General features: G+C 42.0%; 1 protein-coding gene across 1 annotated transcript in view; it reads right to left on the bottom strand.

Moving 5' to 3' along the window:
- Positions 1-725: 725 nt before the first annotated feature.
- Positions 726-22,198, bottom strand: part of LOC119847427 (butyrophilin-like protein 2) — a 37,468-nt gene continuing 15,995 nt past the window's right edge. Inside the window, exons 9-13 of the mRNA XM_043501676.1 lie at positions 21,861-21,881; positions 20,122-20,142; positions 19,490-19,510; positions 1,673-1,693; positions 726-817 (exon numbers count right to left, since the gene is read on the bottom strand). Coding sequence (XP_043357611.1) covers positions 726-817; positions 1,673-1,693; positions 19,490-19,510; positions 20,122-20,142; positions 21,861-21,881 — 176 coding nt within the window. The remainder of the gene's footprint in view (positions 818-1,672; positions 1,694-19,489; positions 19,511-20,121; positions 20,143-21,860; positions 21,882-22,198) is intronic.

The raw sequence follows: 22,198 nt of genomic DNA, 5'->3' as shown, positions 1-22,198 counted from the left end.
GAATCAGTACAATTTTTTTTAAAATGTCAAAGGATAGAAGCAGTCTTACTCGGAACTTATCACATGCTGCAAAATGTTGTTTCACGGTCAGGCCAATGGCACACTTTTGACTGGTGGGACGAAGGGAATTATTCAGGAAATGGATGGAAAAACTCTCTCACAGACAGTTGCCAATTTGAGTGGAAGTGCTGAAAAGGCAACTTTGACTTGCACATTATCTGCTGGAGAGTGGTTGAAAAAGAAAAGTTGAATTAACAGAGTTTTTCTCTGAATGAGGCAGAGAACGTAATTTGTTGTTTTTTAAAAAAATTTAAAGATCTCCCAAATTATCAGACACATCATAGCAATAGAAAACTTACTGCTTTATTTCTGGCCAGAAAAACAACTGAGAGTTAAACCTGATTGCATTTAATATTATACAATGGGATTCAGATATGAAGATTTGTCTGCTCAATCTCAGTTCTATGCAGTCTCATCATAAACTGTCTCTCTCCTCTGCCTGATAAGAAGATTACAATAAATCATTTTATACTTTCCCAGTGCCTTCCATAGCTTGGTTGCAAAGGAATGAAACATTTGAACTAAGTACATATTTGCCCTATTGTGTAAACCAGTCATCTCAATAGTCCTCTAGTAAATAATGCTCAATCTGTCGTATTCCAGTTGAGGGAACCTCCTGGACTTTCATTTATGCACAAATGATCAGATCTCTCATTATCACCCTCTTAAAGAAATTCAGCAAGAAGGCAATACTTGACCATCCTCCTCCATATCCTAGAAATCAGAGCAAACTTACTGTTTTCCACTTGGAGCTGGTCTGAAAAAAAAAACAAAAACACAATATTTTCAATAAATGCACTTTTTTTCATATTGGGGATCCAGTCCTGCTCTGCCCCCCCCAACCCTGTCATCAATGGGACCCATGCCATTGATTTCCCTGAGAGCAGGAACAGAATCAAAGTAAACAAGTATTCTCACTTTTTATATTGTCATATGGCCAACCTGACACCATTCCAGCATCCAACACAGCTACCAAACTTCTTTGGCCTTTCCCCAATGATAAATGCCCAATTCCCACTGATATTGATAAGCAGAAGATATCCAGATTAACATGGGAGAAATGCACTCAGACCGACTCAGAAACACTCAGAATCCCACTTTTGCCCAGTACTAAGTGACTCACATGTGAAAGTCTCTCCCAAACACTGCAAAAAGCTCCTTGTCCCTAAGCAATTTAAGAAAAACTCCCCTTTATTCGCAGAAATAAATCATTAATGGTATATCTACCAATAAGGCAAATGATTAAAGAAAAAGTTATCTATAAATCAAGTATATTAAGTACAAGACAACTTTGGGTTGCATCCTTAAAATATTTATTCAGTTCTTACTAAGGTAGAAGTGTGGATATGAATGCATGTTTTATGTTATGAAAAACTGAGAAAATGCTGTATTTGCCCAACTATCTTCAAAAGGGGCAATTTTTGTGGGAAGGATACCTCATGTAACTCAAAGTTTGCAAATTCACACATCAACAGAATAGTATCTTTTCTTAAATTCTGCTTGCACAATGGGTCATTTGGGGGCTTTTATTTAGTCTTAGAAAGATAAGATATGCAGCTGAGTTAACAAGAAAAAATCTCAGTGCACCTGCTTAGAAATTGGAAAAACTCACCGTTTTCACGCTGGAGTTGTTCTGCAAAAGAAAAAATGTAATCGAGATATGCATTTTTGTGTTATTGAAAATTAGGTTCTCAATACTATTGAGTATGTCAATAACGAACTTCTGAAATGGCAATAATTGCCTACATTCCGTGAACAAATTAGGCCCTGTGAGACTTTCCATTGGATTTGAATCAGCCCCAACGTTTCTCAAAACAGTCCCTTGTATTTTAGAAAGACCTTTCCTTGCTATCGAGACTGGAAGAACAAATGAGTAGATTTTTTTTAAAAAAAAGTCATGGAACAGAAGCAGCAAAACTCAGAGCCCATCATATGCTGAATTATGATGTTGTACAGCTAGGCCCATGGCACACTTCTGTGATCGGCAGGGTGAAGTTCATTATTCAGGAAAGAGAAGGAAAAACTCTCTCACAGACAGCTGTCAATTTGAATGGAAGTGCTGAAAAGGCAACTTTGATTTACAGATAATCTGAGGGAGAGTTGCTAAAAAAGAAATGTTGAAATAACCCATTCAGAATTTTTCCCCAAATAAGACAGTGTAACTTTTTTTTTAAATTAAATTACCAGATGCATCATATATACAGAAATCTTTCTGCATTCTGTTTTTGTTGAAAAACTGAGGGTTACATTAAATTGCATTTGATATTGTACAGTGGGAATCAGATGTGAAATTTTGCCTGCTTAATCTGAGTTTAAATGCAGTCTCACTGTAAACTCTCTCCTTTTTTTGATAAGACTACAAAAAAAAAAAAGACACTTTCCCAGTGCCTTAAGTAGATAGGTTGAAAAGGAATGACACACATTTGAGTAACTACATATTTTGCCCTGTTGTGTAAACCAGTCATCTCAATGGTCCCCATGGAAATAATGCTCAATCTGGTCTGTCCAAGATGAGGAAACCTCCTCAACTCCTTGGACAACTGAGAAGATCTTCCACCATTGCCCCTCTTAAAGAAATTCAACAAGAGGGCAACATTTGACCTTTCCACTCTAAACCCTAGAAATCAGAGCAAACTTACTGTTTTCCACATGGAGCCAGCCTGCAATAATATACATATCCATCCAATAAATGCACTGTCTTAATATTCAGGACCCATTCCTCCCCCATTGGCATCAGTGGCACTCCTGCCAATGATTTCACTGACAGAAGGAACAAGCTCCAAGTTAACTATTCTCACTTTTTATATTGACATATCTGCAACTTGACAGCATTTCAGCCTCCAACACAGCTACCAGTATCAAATACAGGATGAGAGGATACCTCAGTTTAAACTAAGGAATATCCAATGTCTTCGCCATATGATCCACTAACTCATGGAATGCCACCGCATCTTCTGAAGGTGAAAAGGCTGACTTGTCCCCTACATTCTCATCTGGGGATGTCATTTCTCCAGTCTGGATCTGACTTCTGCACTTCCATTCATTCCTCTTCTTCTGATAAAAATTCCCTCCCTCATCCCTATTGGAGAGTATTGGATCTCAGCAGGAATGTCTACTCACCTTCCGATGAGGAAATACATCACTGCTCAGCTTCTTAAAACATATCTGATTCAGAAGGGTCTTTCCCCTATGGATTGGCTTTTGTCAGAGAGGCCAATGCCACTTCAGGCTGAATCCTCATGCCTGCCTTGCCCTTCCAGTCATTATTAACAGGATTGGCTCTAGTCATAGAGACTGACACCTCAGACAATTTCTTTTTCTGATCTTGACCTCCGGATCCTTTAGTATTATGGGTTCAGGAAAATGGTTTACTTTTCCTCCCTGTAGATTCATCTGGAGCCAGTGCTAGTCAGAACCTTGTCCTGTCCCAGTTCAAGATGGTTTTGGAGACAGTGCTTCTTGCAACGTAAGTGCCTGAAGCCTATTCTGTCTTCCTTTCTTTGCTCTCTTGGTAAATTTAAAGCAAATTGAACACTTGGAGGGGGAGTTACAACATGTTTAGGTTGTATCTGATGCTGGGAACACCGCTACACAAGATACACATCTTTTGAAACTGGGTTTCTTCTTCAATTCCATTCAAGTAACTATCTACTCTCCTATTACTAAATGCTAACTAGTTCCTAACTATTTGATTAACTACGTTTTAATGCTGGCAACTAATCATACCACAAAAGTATTCCTGAGCTCCACATAAAACTATTCATCTGGTCACAGTGAGAAGGAGCTCACTGCCCCTTTTGTACCCTGGCCTTGGAATGCTCCAAGTTCACTGAGGGGAGGGGTGAGGGAGGTGCATGAGCACTGCAATGGTTATGATTGTCTAGAACTCTACTGTTCAGGGCTGCACTGGTCTGGAAAGTTCTCATGAGTGAGAGTATGCAGAGGACACTTGAAGGAGAAGAATCTCTCAGTGGATGGTCCAGGATCCCATGGATAGAACCTGCCTTAGCTTCAAAGTGTAGTTTTCCAGGCAGCACACTATCTCCTCCGTGAGCTGGGAAGCCCTTCCCCCTTGAGAGGACATTCCCCAGGAGAAGCTCATAGATTTCCCATCAGATGTGCCAAAAATGGCAACCAACTGTAGCTTCCAGTGACAATCTGACACTTCCAACCCAGCACAAACAACAGCCACTCCTAACAATCCCCCAATGAAACATGAGCAATGTAACCCAACTATCAGCTGCGATAAACTTCACTAATCTCCCTCCAGTTCATCACTGCTGCCCTTGATTTCTTGAACAATAATACAATCATTTCTAGCCAATATCCTCTCTCCTCTCAAGAGTAGAAAGCTGCACAACTCGATGCTAACTTACCCCTTTGTCTCTCAAGCCAATCTGTAAAAGAATGACACACACATGAGTAATTACATAATTTTGCCCTTTTCTTCAAGCATATTTTAAATTGCTTAATTTACCCCCTCCTGATAATTAAGAATGAAGTAGGATTCATGGACAGAAGCACTGTGCTAAATTTGACCATCAACCTCTAGGTCCTTCTGGACAATTCACTGTTGCTGGACATTCAATACATGCAGCTCCTAAAAATTCCTTCTCAAATCTGCAGGTGGTTAGGAGGCTGTTGGCAATATTGCACATATGACTAATGAAATAATTTCCCCCCTCTGCAAACATCTGAATACAAATTCAGGAAAAAAAATATGTTGGAGTTTTCCAAAATCCTAGGGACTAACTTACCCAAGTGTTACTACATTGACATCACTGTAGTTACAGATGGGATGAATTTAGCCATGTCTATGCAGTGGAATGTTTTCAGAGAGAACCGGTTTCTAAACAAATACACAGCATCCACAATTCCACCATATATCCTCCCTTTTTTCCTTTGCTTGAGTAGCAAGCTATAAAAATCAATGAAAACTTACTCATTTCTCTCTGTTGTTGGTCTGCAAAAGAATGACAACTATTTGAGTAAGAAAATAATTCCCCTCTTCTTCAAAATAATTCTTTTATAGAGATTCAGAGGGAGTAGATGTCTGTTAGATGAGAGTTATAAAAAGACAGCAACTTTTTTTCTTTATTTTTTAGAAAGACCTAATTCATGACTGGGGCTTAAATAGGGTTGCCAACTTTCTAATCGCACAAAACCGAACACCCTAGCCCTGCCCCTTCCCAAGGCCCTGCCCCTGCTCACTACATTCCCCTTCCCTCTGTGGCTCGCTTTCCCGCATCCTCACTCACTTTCACTGTGTTGGGGAAGGGGGCTGGGAGGGGGTGAGGGCTCTAACTGGGGTGCGAGCTCTGGGGTGAGGCCAGAAATGAGGGCTTCAGGGTGTGGGAGGGGGCAAGAGCTATGGCTGGGGTGCAGGCTCTGGGGTGGGATAGGGATGAAGGGTTTGGGATGCAGTAGGGGGATCCAGGATGGGGAGTGGGGCTGAGATATTTGGAGTGTGGAAGGGGGCTGCTGGTTGAGGAAGGGGGTTGGGGTGTGGGAGGGGTGAGGGCTCTGGGCTGGGGTTGTGGGCTTTAGGGTGGGGCCAGGGATGAAGGGTTTGGGGTGCGGGAGGGGTCTCCAATCTGGGGGGGTCAAGGGATTCAGAGTGCAGGAGGGAGCTGTGGGTTGAGGCAGGGGATTAGTGTGTGGGAGGGGGTGCGGGCTCTGGGGTGGGGCCAGGGATGAGGGGTTTGGGGTGCAGGAGGGGTCGGCTCTGGGGATGAGGGGATTGGGGTGAAGGAGGGGTCTCTGGGTTTGGTGGGGTGCTCAGGACTGGGGCAGGGGATGAGCATTGGGGCACAAGCTTAACTTGTGTGGCTCCCAGTCAGCAGTGCAGCAGGTCCAAGGCAGTCTAGTCCCTACCTGTCCCGGCTCCGCACTGTGCTCCAGAAGCGGCCAGCAGTTCTGGGTGCTAGGCAGGGGCGGATGGGAGAGGGGGGACAGGAAGCTCTGCGTGCTGCTCTCGCCCGCAGGCACTGCCCTCCCCTGCTCCCATTGGCCATGGTTCCTGGCCAATGGGAGTGCGGAGCCGGTGCTCAGGGCGGGGGCAGCGCATACATCTCCATGCACCACAGCCTAGGAACTGGACCTGCTGGGTGCTTCCAGGGCACAGCGTGGTGCCAGGACAAAACAGGGACTAGCCTGCCTTAGACAGCACTGCCAACTGGACTTTTAACGGCCTGATCGGCAGTGCTGACCAGAGCCACCAGGATCCCTTTTCGACCTATTCCAGTCAACAACCAGACACCCGGAAACCCTAGGTTTAAATCACTGTGAGACTGCACTAGAAGCTCTGCATTTTCAGTAGGGATACTTCTGGCTATAGCTGTGCAGTGGACTGTTCTGTGAGGGAGGGGGTGCTCCAGTCAGCAAATATAAGCCCATCATGAGCTCCATCTCCGCATCAATGGAAGGTATAGTAGGAAGAGGGCCTGAAACATAAATCCATGTATCAGACATAAGACCAGATATAAGAGGCCTGGTATGAGGCCTGGGCTAAAAGTAGTTAAAATCTTGCCGCTATAACACAAAGTTAAGTTGTGAGCAAGAGGCAGACCCTGCTCACAGAATTGATTGCAAAAGTATAGCTTGTGTTATAAAAGACTTGGCCCCTACTACACTGTAAACAAATTAAGTTAATCTGTATATTAAATTTGGGTTACTGAAAAAACAAAACAAAAAACTTTATTATGTTAACTAACTTAAGCTGTTTAAGGTTGCATCCCACAGATCAAAGAAAACAGGTGATATCACACCCCGAACACACCAAACTTACCAATTTTCCCCTGTAGTTGGGCTGTAAAGGAATGACACACATTTGAGTAACAGCAGAGTTTTTGTTCTATCCTGTAAACAAATGTTTTCTACAGAGTATAACTTGGCAGAGGTGGCTGTTAGATGGGAGTTATAGAAAGACAGCAGGAAAAGTGTAATGGTCACAGGATGCTGATGGATAAGGAATTAGCTCACCCTGCATCCTCTACTCATACCAGTCAACCATGAATATCACTGTGACAGATATGGCAATTTCCTAAAATATCTTTGGGATATCTTACTCCACTGTTTTTTCTGTAATGCCTTCACCTTGCAAAGAAATGTGTTTGCATATAAAAAGCTATGTGGTAACTTGTGCCTGCTGGCAATTCCAGCTGCACATTGCTTTCTCTTCAAAGGCTAAGAACAGATGCAGGCCAGTTTAGGCAGTCTGGCTTGCTGGGGATATCACATTGTAGGCAGGGAACTGTGCAGCCTGGACAAACCCCAGTCAGGAGGGAGAGAGACACAGATCTCTGCCCAAGAAAGGTGATGGCTGATGAGCCCTCAAGAGACCACAGAGGGGTAATACAGGGAGAGTTGCCCTGAACTGTGATAATCATGTCACAGTTTTCAAAATGCAGGGCAAGTGGACAGCCCATTCATTTAGCCTGGCTTTCTCACAGCTGCAAAAAGGAAAACAAAGGGAAAAAGTAGGAAATTTGCAAAAAAATGTTTAATAATTATTGCCTGCTAGCTTTCGGGAGGCATATAGACAATATGAGACACTTTATCAGAGTGCTGATTTGTAAGGTGATCAGACACTCTAGAAATAAAACTGCTGGACATTTTGAGGTAAATGAGACAAAGTAGAAAGTTTAGAAATATAGGTTTCAGAGTAGCAGCCGTGTTAATCTGTATTCGCAAAACAAGTACTCCTTTTCTTTTTGGGAATACAGACTAACACAGCTGCTACTCTGAAACCTGTCATTATGCAAGGCACTGCATTTAGCCGTATAGAGTGGAAATCTATCAACTTCATGAAAAAACTCGTACAGATACAGACAGACATCATCTTCCTCTCCAAATGCAAACAGATGGACATCATACCAAAAAGGACTGAAGGTAAAAAATCCATTACAATCTACATACCACACAGACTATACAGACAGTTTGTGCCACACACTCTCAAAGAAACTGCGGAACCACCTGATCAACATCCTCTACAGCAAACAGGGAAAGATTAAGAATGAGCTCTCAAAACTGGATACTCTCATAAAGAACCAACCTTCCACACAAACTTCCTCGTGGCTGGACTTTACAAAAACTAGACAAGCCATTTACAACACACACTTTGCTTCTCTACAAAAGAAAAAGGACACTAAGCTATCTAAACTACTACATGCCACAAGGGGCCACAACAGTGGTTCCCATAACCCACCCAGCAATATTGTTAATCTATCCAACTATACTCTTAGCCCAGCAGAAAAATCTGTCCTATCTCGGGGCCTCTCCTTTTGCCCCTCCACCCCCACGAACATGATACAGTTCTGTTGCGACCTAGAATCCTATTTTCGACGTCTCCGACTCAAGGAATATTTCCAACACACCTCTGACCAACATATTAACCCACAGAGACCTTCCTACCAACACTACAAAAAGAAGGATTCTGGGTGGACTCCTCCTGAAAGTCGAAACAGCAGACTGGACTTTATATAGAGTGCTTCCGCAACGTGCATGGGCTGAAATTGTGGAAAAGCATCATCACTGCCCCATAACCTCAGCCATGCAGAACACAATGCCATCCACAGCCTCAGAAACAACTCTGACATCATAATCAAAAAGGCTGACAAAGGAGGTGCTGTCGTCATCATGAATAGGTCGGAGTATGAACAAGAGGCTACTAGGCAGCTCTCCAACACCACTTTCTACAAGCCATTACCCTCTGATCCCACTGAGAGTTAACAAAAGAAACTACAGCATTTGCTCAAGAAACTCCCTGAAAAAGCACAAGAACAAATCCGCACAGACACACCCCTAGAACCCCGACCTGGGGTATTCTATCTGCTACCCAAGATCCATAAACCTGGAAATCCTGGACGCCCCATCATCTCAGGCATTGGCACCCTGACAGCAGGATTGTCTGGCTATGTAGACTCCCTCCTCAGGCCCTTCGCTACCAGCACTCCCAGCTATCTTCGAGACACCACTGACTTCCTGAGGAAGCTACAATCCATTGGTGATCTTCCTAAAAACACCATCCTAGCCACTACGGATGTGGAAGCCCTCTACACCAACATTCCACATAAAGATGGACTACAAGCCGTCAGGAACAGTATCCCCGATAATGTCACGGCTAACCTGGTGGCTTAACTTTGTGACTTTGACCTCACCCATAACTATTTCACATTTGGGGACAATGTATACCTTCAAATCAGCGGCACTGCGATGGGTACCCGCATGGCCCCACAGTATGCCAACATTTTTATGGCTGACTTAGAACAACGCTTCCTCAGCTCTCGTCCCCTAATGCCCCTACTCTACTTGCGCTACATTGATGACATCATCATCATCTGGATCCATTGGAAAGAAGCCCTTGAGGAATTCCACCATGATTTCAACAATTTCCATCCCACCATCAACCTCAGCCTGGACCAGTCCATACAAGAGATCCACTTCCTGGACACTACGGTGCTAATACACAATGGTCACATAAACACCACCCTATATCGGAAACCTACTGACCGCTATTCCTACCTACATGCCTCTAGCTTTCATCCAGATCATACCACACTATCCATTGTCTACAGCCAAGCTCTACAATATAACCGCATTTGCTCCAACCCCTCAGCCAGAGACAAACACCTACAAGATCTCTATTATACATTCTTAGAACTACAATACCCACCTGCTGAAGTGAAGAAACAGATTGACAGAGCCAAAAGAGTACCCAGAAGTCACCTACTACAGGACAGGCCCAACAAAGAAAATAACAGAACGCCACTAGTCATCACCTTCAGCCCCCAACTAAAACCTCTCCAACGCATCATCAACGATCTACAACCTATCCTGAAGGACGACCCATCACTCTCACAGATCTTGGGAGACAGGCCAGTCCTTGCTTACGACAGCCCCCTAACCTGAAGCAAATACTCACCAGCAACCACACAACAGAACCACTGACCCAGGAACCTATCCTTGCAACAAAGCCCGTTGCCAACTCTCTCCACATATCTATTCAGGGGATACCATCATAGGGCCTAATCACATCAGCCACACTATCAGAGGCTCTTTCACCTGCGCATCTACCAATGTGATAGATGCCATCATGTGCCAGCAATGCCCCTCTGCCATGTACATTGGTCAAACTGGACAGTCTCTACGTAAAAGAATAAATGGACACAAATCAGACGTCAAGAATTAGAACATTCAAAAACCAGTCAGAGAACACTTCAATCTCTCCGATCACTCGATTACAGACCTGAGTGTGGCTATACTTCAACAAAAAAGCTTCAAAACCAGACTCCAACGAGAGACTGCTGAATTGGAATTAATTTGCAAACTGGATACAATTAATTTAGGCTTGAATAGAGACTGGGAATGGATGAGTCATTACACAAAGTAAAACTATTTCCCCATGTTATTTCTCCACCCCACCCCACCCCACCCCCCACTGTTCCTCAGATGTTCTTGTTAACTGCTGGAAATGGCCCACCTTGCTTGTCACCATGAAGGGTTTTCCTCCTCCTCCCCCCCCCACTGCTGGTGATGGCTCATCTTAAGTGATCACTCTCCTTACAGTGTGTATGATAAAACCCATTGTTTCATGTTCTCTGTGTGTGTATATAGATCTCCCCACTGTATTTTCCACCAAATGCATCCAATGAAGTGAGCTGTAGCTCACGAAAGCTTATGCTCAAATAAATTTGTTAGTCTCTAAGGTGCCACAAGTACTCCTTTTCTTTTTTTAGAAATATAGGATATACATTGCAAAGCAGAAAAAAAAAATCTGAAAAATCACTACTTACAAATCAGTGCAAACTTACCACAATCATTACAGAATTGGACTGCAACAGATTAAATTAGATGGATTATTATTTTTGGTTCTTGAACGTTTAAGAATACATTTAGCTAACTGAATTTTTAACTTTGTGAATAGCACCAATCAACCTTATTCAATGATCCACGTAGTGCCAAATATATTGTGCTATCTATATATTTTACCACCATCCTGCTGCTCCCAGCCTGTCATCACTGGTTCTTTCTCATGTCTTCCAAGAAAATGTAAAATATTTTTTTTCACAATATATGATGGTCACTGCATTAATTACCAATCCCACTTGTATTTAATATTTGCTTCTCATATGATCAAAGTTTAGCAGATTATGCAAAGATTAGCAGAAATCCACTCTACAGGTTCACCCTCTTGCTAAGAATTAAATAAACCAACATTTGTCACCTAATTCATCCTTGAGGTAATCGCACCGACTTCACAACAAGGATGAATTTAGCCACTGCTGTGTAATAGACTCCACTGACATGGAGCAGCACTCTAGATAATGAATATATATCACATGCAATTCCTTCATGTCATGCCACAGCTGCAATCAGCAAAGAAGCTGAGGCTAGATCTCCTTAATATAAAGTTGCTGGTGACAGAGCGCTCTATATAAAGTTCTTGGGGCTTTGGAATACCCTCATGACCTAGGTCTGAAATAGCCTGGATTGCCAAACTTTCAGAGCATGCTTCAGAACTCCCCAATATGTTGAGGTCTTGTCAGACAGAAGGAGTGAAGTTTTTATCTGATTTTGTATTTTGAAATAATTGGCAGGGAGCTCACAGCTTGCACATGGGCACATTGTTTAACTGAGATAAAATAAACATTTTTACAAATCTATTCTTGCTTTTTTAAGGGAGAAAAGGTGGGTGAGGCAATATCTTTTATTGGGTCAAATTCTGTCATTGAAAGAGACCAACAGTTCTGCAGAGCTGTTCCCAGATCTGAAAGAAAAAAAAAAGCTCTCTGTAAGCTTGAAAGCTTGTCTCTTTCACCAACAGAAGTTGGTTCAATGAAAGACTTTACTTTACCCACCTTGTCTCTCTAATATTCTGGGACCAATACAGCTTCAATAACTTTTCCCTATCTTCGTAGCTTGAGTAGAAGCTTACAGAAATCAATGTAAACTTACCCCATTCCCTCTGCAGTTGATCTAAAAAGAAAGTTCACAATTTTCTTTAGTAAAAAAAAATTTAAATGGGAGGAGGGATTGAGTTCGGATAGGGGTTTGTTAGCTGCAATTATAACAAGATTGCAGAAGAAACCCTGGGACCTATTTTTCCCTGATGTAACTACACTGACATTACTGAAGTTACAGCAGAGATGGACTTGGCCACTGCTGTGCGGTGGATTGCTCTGAAAGGGAGCACTGCTTTGATCTGCAAATATGAAGCATCTGTAATTCCATTATATGCTCCATCCCTTTCTACTTGAGTGAAAACCTACATAAATCAATTAAACTTACCCATTTCCATCCATAGTCGGTCTGAAAAGGAATGACACAGATGTGAATAACGGAAGAGTTTTTCTCCTGTTCTATAGACACTGACCTTTTTTTTTTTTTTTGGGCTGGCGGGTGCTATTGAAGAGGGGTTTGTGCTGGGCAGGGTGGTGGTGCACTCTGCCAGTTTTGGGGGGAGGCTATTTTCAGCATATTTATATACTTCTTTCCTATTCTAATTATTTGAATTTGTCTATCACTGATATTTTTAATATTTTAATAATGATTAAATCGTTATGAACTACGTAATTACATTATCATAAATTACATTATATTAAAACCATTGCAATCACCTGCAAGCTGTTTTCACTAACGTACCAATTTAAAGACATTATGTCTCACTGTAACTTTCTGGATGAAACTGTCAGCAATCTTATTTACATCTAGTTCCCTGGTATTGTCTTGATGCACATTAGGACAGTTACATTATTCAGTTGTGTCTGTCTCACTGATGACTGGAGATAATTTTTAAATCTTCTGAAGCTGGAGAATTAGTTCAGGATGATACAGGCACAACAAGAAGGATTCTTATAAATTTGCATTACTCTGGAAGCATAGTTATACTCCATATTCTTTATGAAAATATGTTTGTGTAGGAATATGACATAACTAAGATATGTTTTATGCAAGATAACTCTTGTAAGGTATCATTTGAAAGGTTATAATACACTGAATAGGATTATCCTATTTATAGATTCATAGATACTAAGGTCAGAAGGGACCATTCTGATCATCTAGTCCGACCTCCTGCACAGTGCAGGCCACAGAATCTCACCCACCCACTCCTACAAAAAATCTCACCTATGTCTGAGCTATTGAAGTCCTTAAATCATGGTTTAAAGACTTCAAGGAGCAAAGAAGCCTCCCTCAAGTCACCCATGCCCCATGCTACAGAGGAAGGCAAAAAACCTCCAGGGCCTCTCCAATCTGCCCTCGAGGAAAATTCCTTCCCGACCCCAAATATGGCAATCAGCTAAACCCTGAGCATATGGGCAAGATTCACCGGCCAGATACTACAGAAAATTCTTTCCTGGGTAACCCAGATCCCATCCATCTAATATCCCATCTCAGGGGATTTGGCCTATTTACCCTGAATATTTAAAGATCAATTACTTACCAAAATCACATTATCCCATCATACCAGCTCCTCCATAAACTTATCGAGTAGAATCTTAAAGCCAGATAGATCTTTTGCCCCCACTGCTTCCCTTGGAAGGCTATTGCAAAACTTCACTCCTCTGATGGTTAGAAACCTTCGTCTAATTTCAAGTCTAAAACTTCCTGGTGGCCAGTTTATACTCATTTGTTCTTGTGTCCACATTGGTGCTGACCTGAAATAATTCCTCTCCTGTATTTATCCCTCTGATATATTTATAGAGAGCAATCATATCTCCCCTCAACCTTCTTTTAGTTAGGCTAAACAAGCCCAGCTCCTTAAGTCTCCTTTCATAAAACAAGTTTTCCATTCCTCGGATCATCCTAGTAGCCCTTCTCTGAACCTGCTCCAATTTGAATTCATCCTTTTTAAACATGGGAGACCAGAACTGCACACAGTATTCTAGGTGAGGTCTCACCAGTGCCTTGTATAACGGTACTAACACCTCCTTATCTCTACTGGAAATATCTCGCCTGATGCATCCAAAGACCACATTAGCTTTTTTCACAGCCATATCACATTAGCAGCTCATAGTCATCCTATGATCAACCAATACTCCAAGGTCCTTCTCCTCTTCCGTTACTTCTAATTGATGCGTCCCCAACTTATAACTAAAATTCTTGTTATTAATCCCTAAATGCATAACCTTACACTTCTCACTATTAAATTTCATCCTATTACTATTACTCCAGTTTACAAGGTCATCCAGATCCTCCTGTATAATATCCCGATCCTTCTCTGAATTGGCAATACCTCCCAGCTTTGTATCATCTGCAAACTTTATTAGCACACTCCCACTTTTTGTGCCAAGGTCAGTAATAAAAAGATTAAATAAGATTGGTCCCCAAACCGATCCCTGAGGAACTCCACTGGTATCCTCCCTCCAGCCTGGTAGTTCGCCTTTCAGTAGGACCCGTTGCAGTCTCCCCTTTAACCAATTCCTTATCCACCTTTTGATGTTCATATTGATCCCCATCTTCTCCAATTTAACTAATAATTCCCCATGTGGCACGGTATCAAATGCCTTACTGAAATCTAGGTAAATTAGATCCACTGCGTTTCCTTTATCTAAAAAATCTGTTACCTTTTCAAAAAAGGAGATCAGGTTGGTTTGGCACGATCTACCTTTTGTAAAACCATGTTGTATTTTGTCCCATTTACCATTGACTTCAATGTCCTTAACTACTTTCTCCTTCAAAATTTTTTCCAGGACCTTGCATACTACAGATGTCAAACTAACTGGCCTGTAGTTACCCGGATCACTTTTTTTTCCTCCTTTCTTAAAAATAGGAACTATATTAGCAATTCTCCAATCATTCGGTATTATTCCTGAGTTTACAGATTCATTAAAAATTCTTGCTAATGGGCTTGCAATTTCAGGTGCCAATTCCTTTAATATTCTTGGATGAAGATTATCTGGGCCCCCTGATTTAGTCCCATTAAGCTGTTTCACTTTCGCTTCTACCTCAGATATGGTAATATCTACCTCCATATCCTCATTCCCATTTGTCATGCTACCATTATCCCTAAGATCCTCTTTAGCCTTATTAAAGACTGAGGCAAAGTATTTGTTTAGATATTGGGCCATGCCTAGATTATCTTTAACCTCCACTCCATCCTCAGTGTTTAGCGGCCCCACTTCTTCCTTCTTAGTTTTCTTCTTATTTATATGGCTATAGAACCTTTTACTATTGGTTTTAATTCCCTTTGCAAGCTCCAACTCTACTCGACTTTTAGCCTCTCTCACTTGATCCCTACATGTTCTGACCTCAATTAGGTAGCTTTCCTTGCTGATCCCTCCCATCTTCCACTCCCTGTATGCTTTCTGCTTCTTCTTAATCACCTCTCTAAGATTCTTGCTCATCCAGCTTGGTCTACAACTCCTTCCTATGAATTTTTTCCCCTTTCTTGGGATACAGGCTTCCGATAGCTTCTGCAGCTTTGATTTAAAGTAATCCCAGGCCTCCTCTACCTTTAGATCCATAAATTCTTCAGTCCAATCCACTTCCCTAACTAATTTCCTTAATTTTTGAAAGTCAGCCCTTTTGAAATCAAAAACCCTAGTGGCAGATTTATTTTTGTTAATCCTTCCATTTAGTTTGAACTGAATTAGCTCATGATCACTTGAGCCAAGATTGTCCCCTACAACCATTTCTTCTATGAGGTCTTCGCTACTCACCAAAATTAAATCTAAAATGGCATCCCCTCTAGTCGGTTCAGCAACTACTTGATGAAGGAATCCATCAGCTATCTCATCTAGGAAAATCTGAGCCCTATTATTATTACTAGCACTGGTCCTCCAGTCTGCATCTGGGAAGTTAAAGTCTCCCGTGATCACGCAATTTCCATTAGTATTTACTTGATTAAAAACATTAAAAAGGGCTCTATCCATATCCAAATTAGATCCCGGAGGTCTATAGCACACCCCAAGCACTATCATAGTAAAGCCTCTCCTAGTTATCTTCCCCAATGTAATTTTTGCCCAGACGGACTCTGTCTTATCCATTGCATCGCTTCCTATTTCTTTACATTCTACCTCATCATTGATATACAATGCTACTCCACCACCTTCACCTTTGTTTCTGTCCTTCCTAAACAGCACATACCCTTCAATACCTGTAGTCCAGTCATGACTACTATTCCACCATGTTTCTGTTATCCCTATAATATCTGGTTTCACTTCCTGCACCAGTAGCTCTAGTTCCTCCATTTTGTTACCTAGGCTCCTCGCATTGGTGTACAAACATCTTAATTTTTGCTGTTTGGCCTCGCTCACATTTTGTACCCTATTAGGCACAGTCATTCTACAGCCAGTATAACCTATTAGACTAGTATCCACACCGCCCTCGCTCCTTATATACATTCTCCTACCCACAGCTGTATCCTTTCTTACTTCGTCTTCTTCCCTCTCAATGCTAAAATCTGGCGTGGAGATTACCTGGACATCTCCCAACCATCTCCCCCTAATTCCTAGTTTAAAGCTCTCTATCAGTTGTGCCAGCCTCGATCCTAGAAGTCTATTTCCTTCCCTACTCAGAAGAAGTCCATCCCGAGAGAACTGTCCTCTGTCTGTGAATGCCTCCCAGTGGCCATACATCCCAAAGCCCTCCTTATAGCACCACTGCATTTGTTGACAGTCATAATCTTGTCACACCTTTGTTGCCCTTCTCTAGGAATAGGAGGGATCCCACTTAAGATCACCTGAACCTCAATTTCCTTAAGCGTCTTCCCCAGCCTAGCATAGTCTCCCTTAATACTTTCCAGCGAGAATCTAGCCGTATCATTTGTTCCCACATGAAGGATAATTAGGGGATTCTTTCCCGCTCCCTTTAGGATCCTTTTCAACCTCAGGTCTACATCCCATATCTTAGCACCCGGAAGACAGCACACCCTTCTATTCTCTGGATCAGCTCTAGTTACAGGCCTGTCTATTCTTCTCAATAAAGAGTCCCCTATCACATAGACCTGCCTTTTCCTGGTGACAGTGCTATTCTCCAGTCTCTCCCCTGTTCCCTCTGGCTGCAAGTTCTTTCCATTCCTATTTTCCCTTATAATTCTCTTCAACCCATCCTGTATCCTCCTGGGGCTCATATTTGGTGTAGTCCCCCTTGATTCTTCCACTTTTCCTATAGAACTAGCCTCTCTTCTCTTCTTCCTTACCCTTCCACCTTCAACAAGTACCTGCTGAGCCCCTTCTTCATTTTCCAACTCTGCAAACCTGTTCCTAAGCTCTATTTCTCCTTCACTAGCCCGTCTTTTCCTCTGCCTGGTTCTTTTAGTCACATGCTTCCACTGACCACTTTCCTCACCCAGGCTCCCCTCAAAATTCCCCAGCCCTGCTTCCATCTGTGAGTCTGAGCTTTTCCCTTCAGATACCTCATGTCTTTGCTCCATCATCTGCTCAAAGCCCTTCCTAAACTCAACCAGACTTTCCACCTGCATCTCCAAACCTCGGATCTTTTCCTCCATCAGCTCTATCAGATGGCATTTCATGCAGAAAAAAGTGTGTATGCATGTATCATTTCTGTATCTGAAATTAGGAATATTGACTATGTATCTATATTTCAACTATGCTACTTTGGATGACGCCCCCTGCTAACACTTCAGGTACAATAATGAAAAAGCCGGACAGTGCTGATGGCCCATCAGCAAGAGACAATGGACTGTAAAAGACCTTAGTCTTCCTGTGAACTTGTGGTTCAGCCTGTGAAGAATGGCCACAGGGGCCCTACAGAGGCATGTGACCATGTCACCTGCTACTGGAACCCATCTTGAATTCTGTACTTTTCCAGGAGAAGCTGGGGGGTGGGTGTCAAACTAGGAAACAAAGTACTCCCGTCTTATGCAAATCCTATTTAAGGGTGGGAAGTGAGGTAATCCAGGTCATCAGTTCTTCCCTGCTACCCCACCCAAGATGACTCCTGGAAACAACTAAGACTGAACTGGGGGAAACAACTGGACCCAGGCTGGAAGGGTGTCAGGCCTGTGAATAAGATTATTAGAATCACATTTAGGGTGAGACCTTACATGCAACCAGTTTCTTTAGTGTATTAAGCGTAGTTTGCATGCTCTGTTTTATTTTCTTAGTAATGTGCCCTGTTCTGTCTGCTACCTCCTTAACTACTTTAAATACTCCTGTTATAGTTAATACATTTATTTCTCATTTACAATACAACTCAGTTTGTGTGATTTCTACCTGGGGGAATGGGGGGCAAGAAATTGTGCATACCCTCCTCCACATTGAGGGAAAAGGCAAATTTCATATAATTTTGGATTTGTACTCCAAGTGGGGTGGACATCTGCAAGTGGCAAGCCCCTTAAGCTGAGCCTTCCCAGAGTGGATCTCTGTCTGTCTGTGCAGCTGTGTGTGGCCCTGCCTGTGTGCTTAGCTAGAAAAGCTAGCCCAGCAAGACCAGGTAAAAGGGGGCCCAGGCTGGCAAAATAGTCTGACTCAGTGGTGTCTCTGCACACCAGGTGACATCCCAGGGGGTCCAGGCCATCATATAGGGAATGGGCAATTTTATTATATATTAGTGACAAAGCTCTGTCCTTATCTCCGTGGGTCCCGCATTTCCTGGAGGATTTCGCTAGCCTCAGAGGTTCAGTGACCCTCCATGTAACCCTTCTCTCTCTAGAGACAAGGGTCACAGTCTACTGAGCCATTTTTGTCATAAGCCAGCGAGGGAGGTGAAGAGAAGCTATCCTCCCTTGCACAGTCTCAGTTGTCTCCCAGTCTCAGTGATTAATCGGACGGGCGGGGGGCAAAGGGGAGAGCCGGGGCCTCCCCTCTACTCCAGGCTCCAGCCCAGGGATCCTAATAGTATCAGCTATGGTAGCTGACCTTTTAGAAACATGACACATACAATTCCCTGGGCTACTTCCCCACAGAAGCCCCCACTTCCTCATGCTCCACTTCACCCTTACTTCAGGGCCTCCTTCCTTGTGCCTGATATGGTGTGTACTGCTCAGTCTCTCCAACAGCACAACTTCCTCCCACAGCTCCTAACATCCACACCCACCTCACTAAATGGGAGGCTTTTAACTAGTTTCAGCCAGTCCCTGATTGGCTTCAGGTGTCCCAATCAACCTAGCTTTCTCCCTGCCTTCTGGAAGGTTTTTAAATTGGCCCCAGGTGTCTTAACTGACCTGGAGCAGCTGTTATTTAACTTATCCTGGTACCAGGGATTTGTTTAGCCTGGAGCTAATATATCTATCTCCCAATACTTTTCTATAGCCATCTGGCTTTGCCCCATCACAATATTTTTTATATTATATATATAGTTGCCTGCTATGAGGGATTTATATTCTAGCATGAAATATTAAAAGTATTTCGGTAAATGTGACAGATTAGGCAGCTAGATCAATTAGACGGCTCAGTAAAATAGAATATACATTTCTGAAAGAGAAATGTATCCGAGATCAACTGCTTAGAAATCATTGCAAACTTACCATAGTCATTGCGGGATTGCTCTGCAACAGATTAAATCAGTTCAAAATGTGCATTTTGTCATTGGAAATTTGGTTAATGTTACAATTGGCTGATTGAATTGTTAACTTAATGAATGGCTTATTTAATGAGCCACATATGACAGTCTTTAATCTTTAATACTTGTTTTATGTTATACATATATAACCACTATTTCACACTCTCACTATCTCTTGTATCATCAAGCAATATTATCTATTCTTCACAGTGTAGGATCACTGTTTTCATAATATCTTCATCCAGGTTCATGCTGTATTTGAAATCTGGCTCCTATCATATCAAGCACTATGCAAAGGTTAGGTAAAATCTAACCTTCATAGTTATCCTCTTTCTGGGAATTAATGACATTACATTTGTTCCAATAGGAATATCCAAAATACTCTGAAAAAAATGCTGCAACCTAATCCTTCCCTGTTCTAACTGTACTGACTTCACTGGAATTATAATAGGGATGAAATTCACCAGTGCAGTACAGTGGACTACACTGAGAGAGAGTTGTGCTCTTGTCAATAAATATAAAGTACACACAGTTCCATCGGATGTACCATTTAACCCTGGCCTGCTTAGAAGGCTACATAAATCAATACTAACTTACCTCTTTTCCTCTGCACTTGGTCTGCAATGGAAAGACAGAGTTGAATAAATACATATTTTTGCCTTCTTCTGTAAAAAAGTGTTCTGTATAGTGGGCAACTTGTCATGGGTTTTAGTTAGGTGTGATCCTGAAGAAGAAACAAGACTGAAACAAAGCCGGTCACTGAGAGCTCATGACCCTGGTACTTCACATTGGCACCCCATAAAATCCTGAGTCAAATTCCAGATCGAGGCTCATCTTTAAGGAAGTTTTTGATACACAAGATGAGACAGAATACACTTGTCAACCTTACAGCAAGATCTCTCGAGAGCTCCCAGATCAACCATGAAATGGACAACCACACATGCTGAACTTGTGAGAGCAGCAGATGAGGCTCCCAGCTGCTGTAAAAAGATCAAGTAGCTGCCTCTGAAGCAGGTGAGAAGGCCTCAGACATCACTGGTTCCAGAGCAAATGTAGCTTTCCCAGCCAAAACACAGAGAAAGAAGGGAGGAGGATAAAAAGATGTGCAAAAAATATTTTTGCAAAAAAAGAAAAAAGAGTTAGATTAGGTAGGTAGCTTATGTGGCTAGCTCTGTGTGTTACTGCCTGTTTCTGTGAGGTACTAAGCACCCTCAGTTCACATTTGGCCAAATCCATAAGTCTTATTCAGGCAAACTCAGGTAACTCAGGCAAAATTCTCAAAAGCATAGATAGTTCTCCGAAAACATCCGCTAAATGTGCGTCAGCAGTAAAAAAAAAGCTAACAGAATGTTAGGAACTGTTAGGAAAGAGATAGATAAGACTGAAAATAACATGACGACACGCTATATATCCATGGTACGCCCACACCTTGGATACCGTGTGCAGTTCTGGTCACCCCATCTAAAAAAATATGTTAAAATTGGTAAAAGTGCAGAGAAGGACAACAAAAATGATTAATGATACAGCTCCCATACAAGAAGACTAGGACTGTTCAGCTTGGAAAAGAGATGACAAAGGGGGAATATAACAGAGATCTAAGAAATCATGAATGGTGTAGAGAAAGAGAAAAGGCAAATATTATTTACCCCTTTGCATAACACAAGAACTAGGGGTTACCTGATAAAATTAATAGGCAGCAGATGGTTTAAACCAAACACACAACACACACTCAATCCATGGAACTCATTGCTAGGGGATGACGGCCAAAAGTATAAATAAGTTTTAAAAAATTAGATAAGTTCATGGAAATTAGGTCCATCAATAGCTATTGGCCAACATGGTCAGGGACGCAAGCCTGTGCTCTGGGTGTCCCTAAGCCTCTGACTACCAGAAGCTGGTACTGGACAACAGGTAATGCTGATAAAATGCGCTGTTCCGTTCATTCTCTTTGGCACCAGCCACTATCAGAAGACAGGATAGTGGGTTAGATGGATCACTGGTCTGACCCAGTGTGGCCATTCTTATGTTCTTAATGTTTAAGAAAAAGAGTACTGTGCCAATAAAGACTAAGTAAAACCTGTATTTGGTCCACTTAATCCAATGGACTATTCATGTGGGTAAAATGAGCTTTCACTCAACTGAGCATTTTCAAAATCTGAGCCCTACAGTTAAAGGGTTTTTGTGTTTTGATTGTTTATTAGTTCCTCTTGCAAAGTGGATTATTGAGCAACTAGTGTGGAGAATTGAAATGATAGGAAATACATTTTTTCAGTGAACCAAATAGAAAATGAAAACAAAATCTGAGCGCAACTGCTTAGAAATGAGGCCAAACTCACCAATCACATTCTGGAACTGGCCTGTAAAAGATTAAAATTGATCAATGTACTTAGTTCATGTTAAAATTCACTAATTGTATTTTAAACATCATAAATTAGCCACCTTCAGTGAGGTTCATGTGGACCAATATTTGGATCCAGTAGTTTTGCTATCAGTAAATTTGACCAGCATTGTGTTCTCTCTGCTGCTTTCAGTCAGCTTCTCCTTGTTTCTTTCAAGGAAAATTAACCTCATTCACTTCACAGTTTTTCCATTGATCTCAAGGCAAAAAGAGACCATTCTAATATTCTAGTCTGATCACCTGTAGAACATAAGCCAGAGAACTTCCCCAAAATAA

Source organism: Dermochelys coriacea, chromosome 23 (assembly GCF_009764565.3).
Source record: "Dermochelys coriacea isolate rDerCor1 chromosome 23, rDerCor1.pri.v4, whole genome shotgun sequence".
NCBI lineage: Eukaryota > Metazoa > Chordata > Testudines > Dermochelyidae > Dermochelys > Dermochelys coriacea.
Note: the sequence above shows the minus strand (reverse complement) of the source record. Positions and strands in the feature narration are given on the sequence as shown.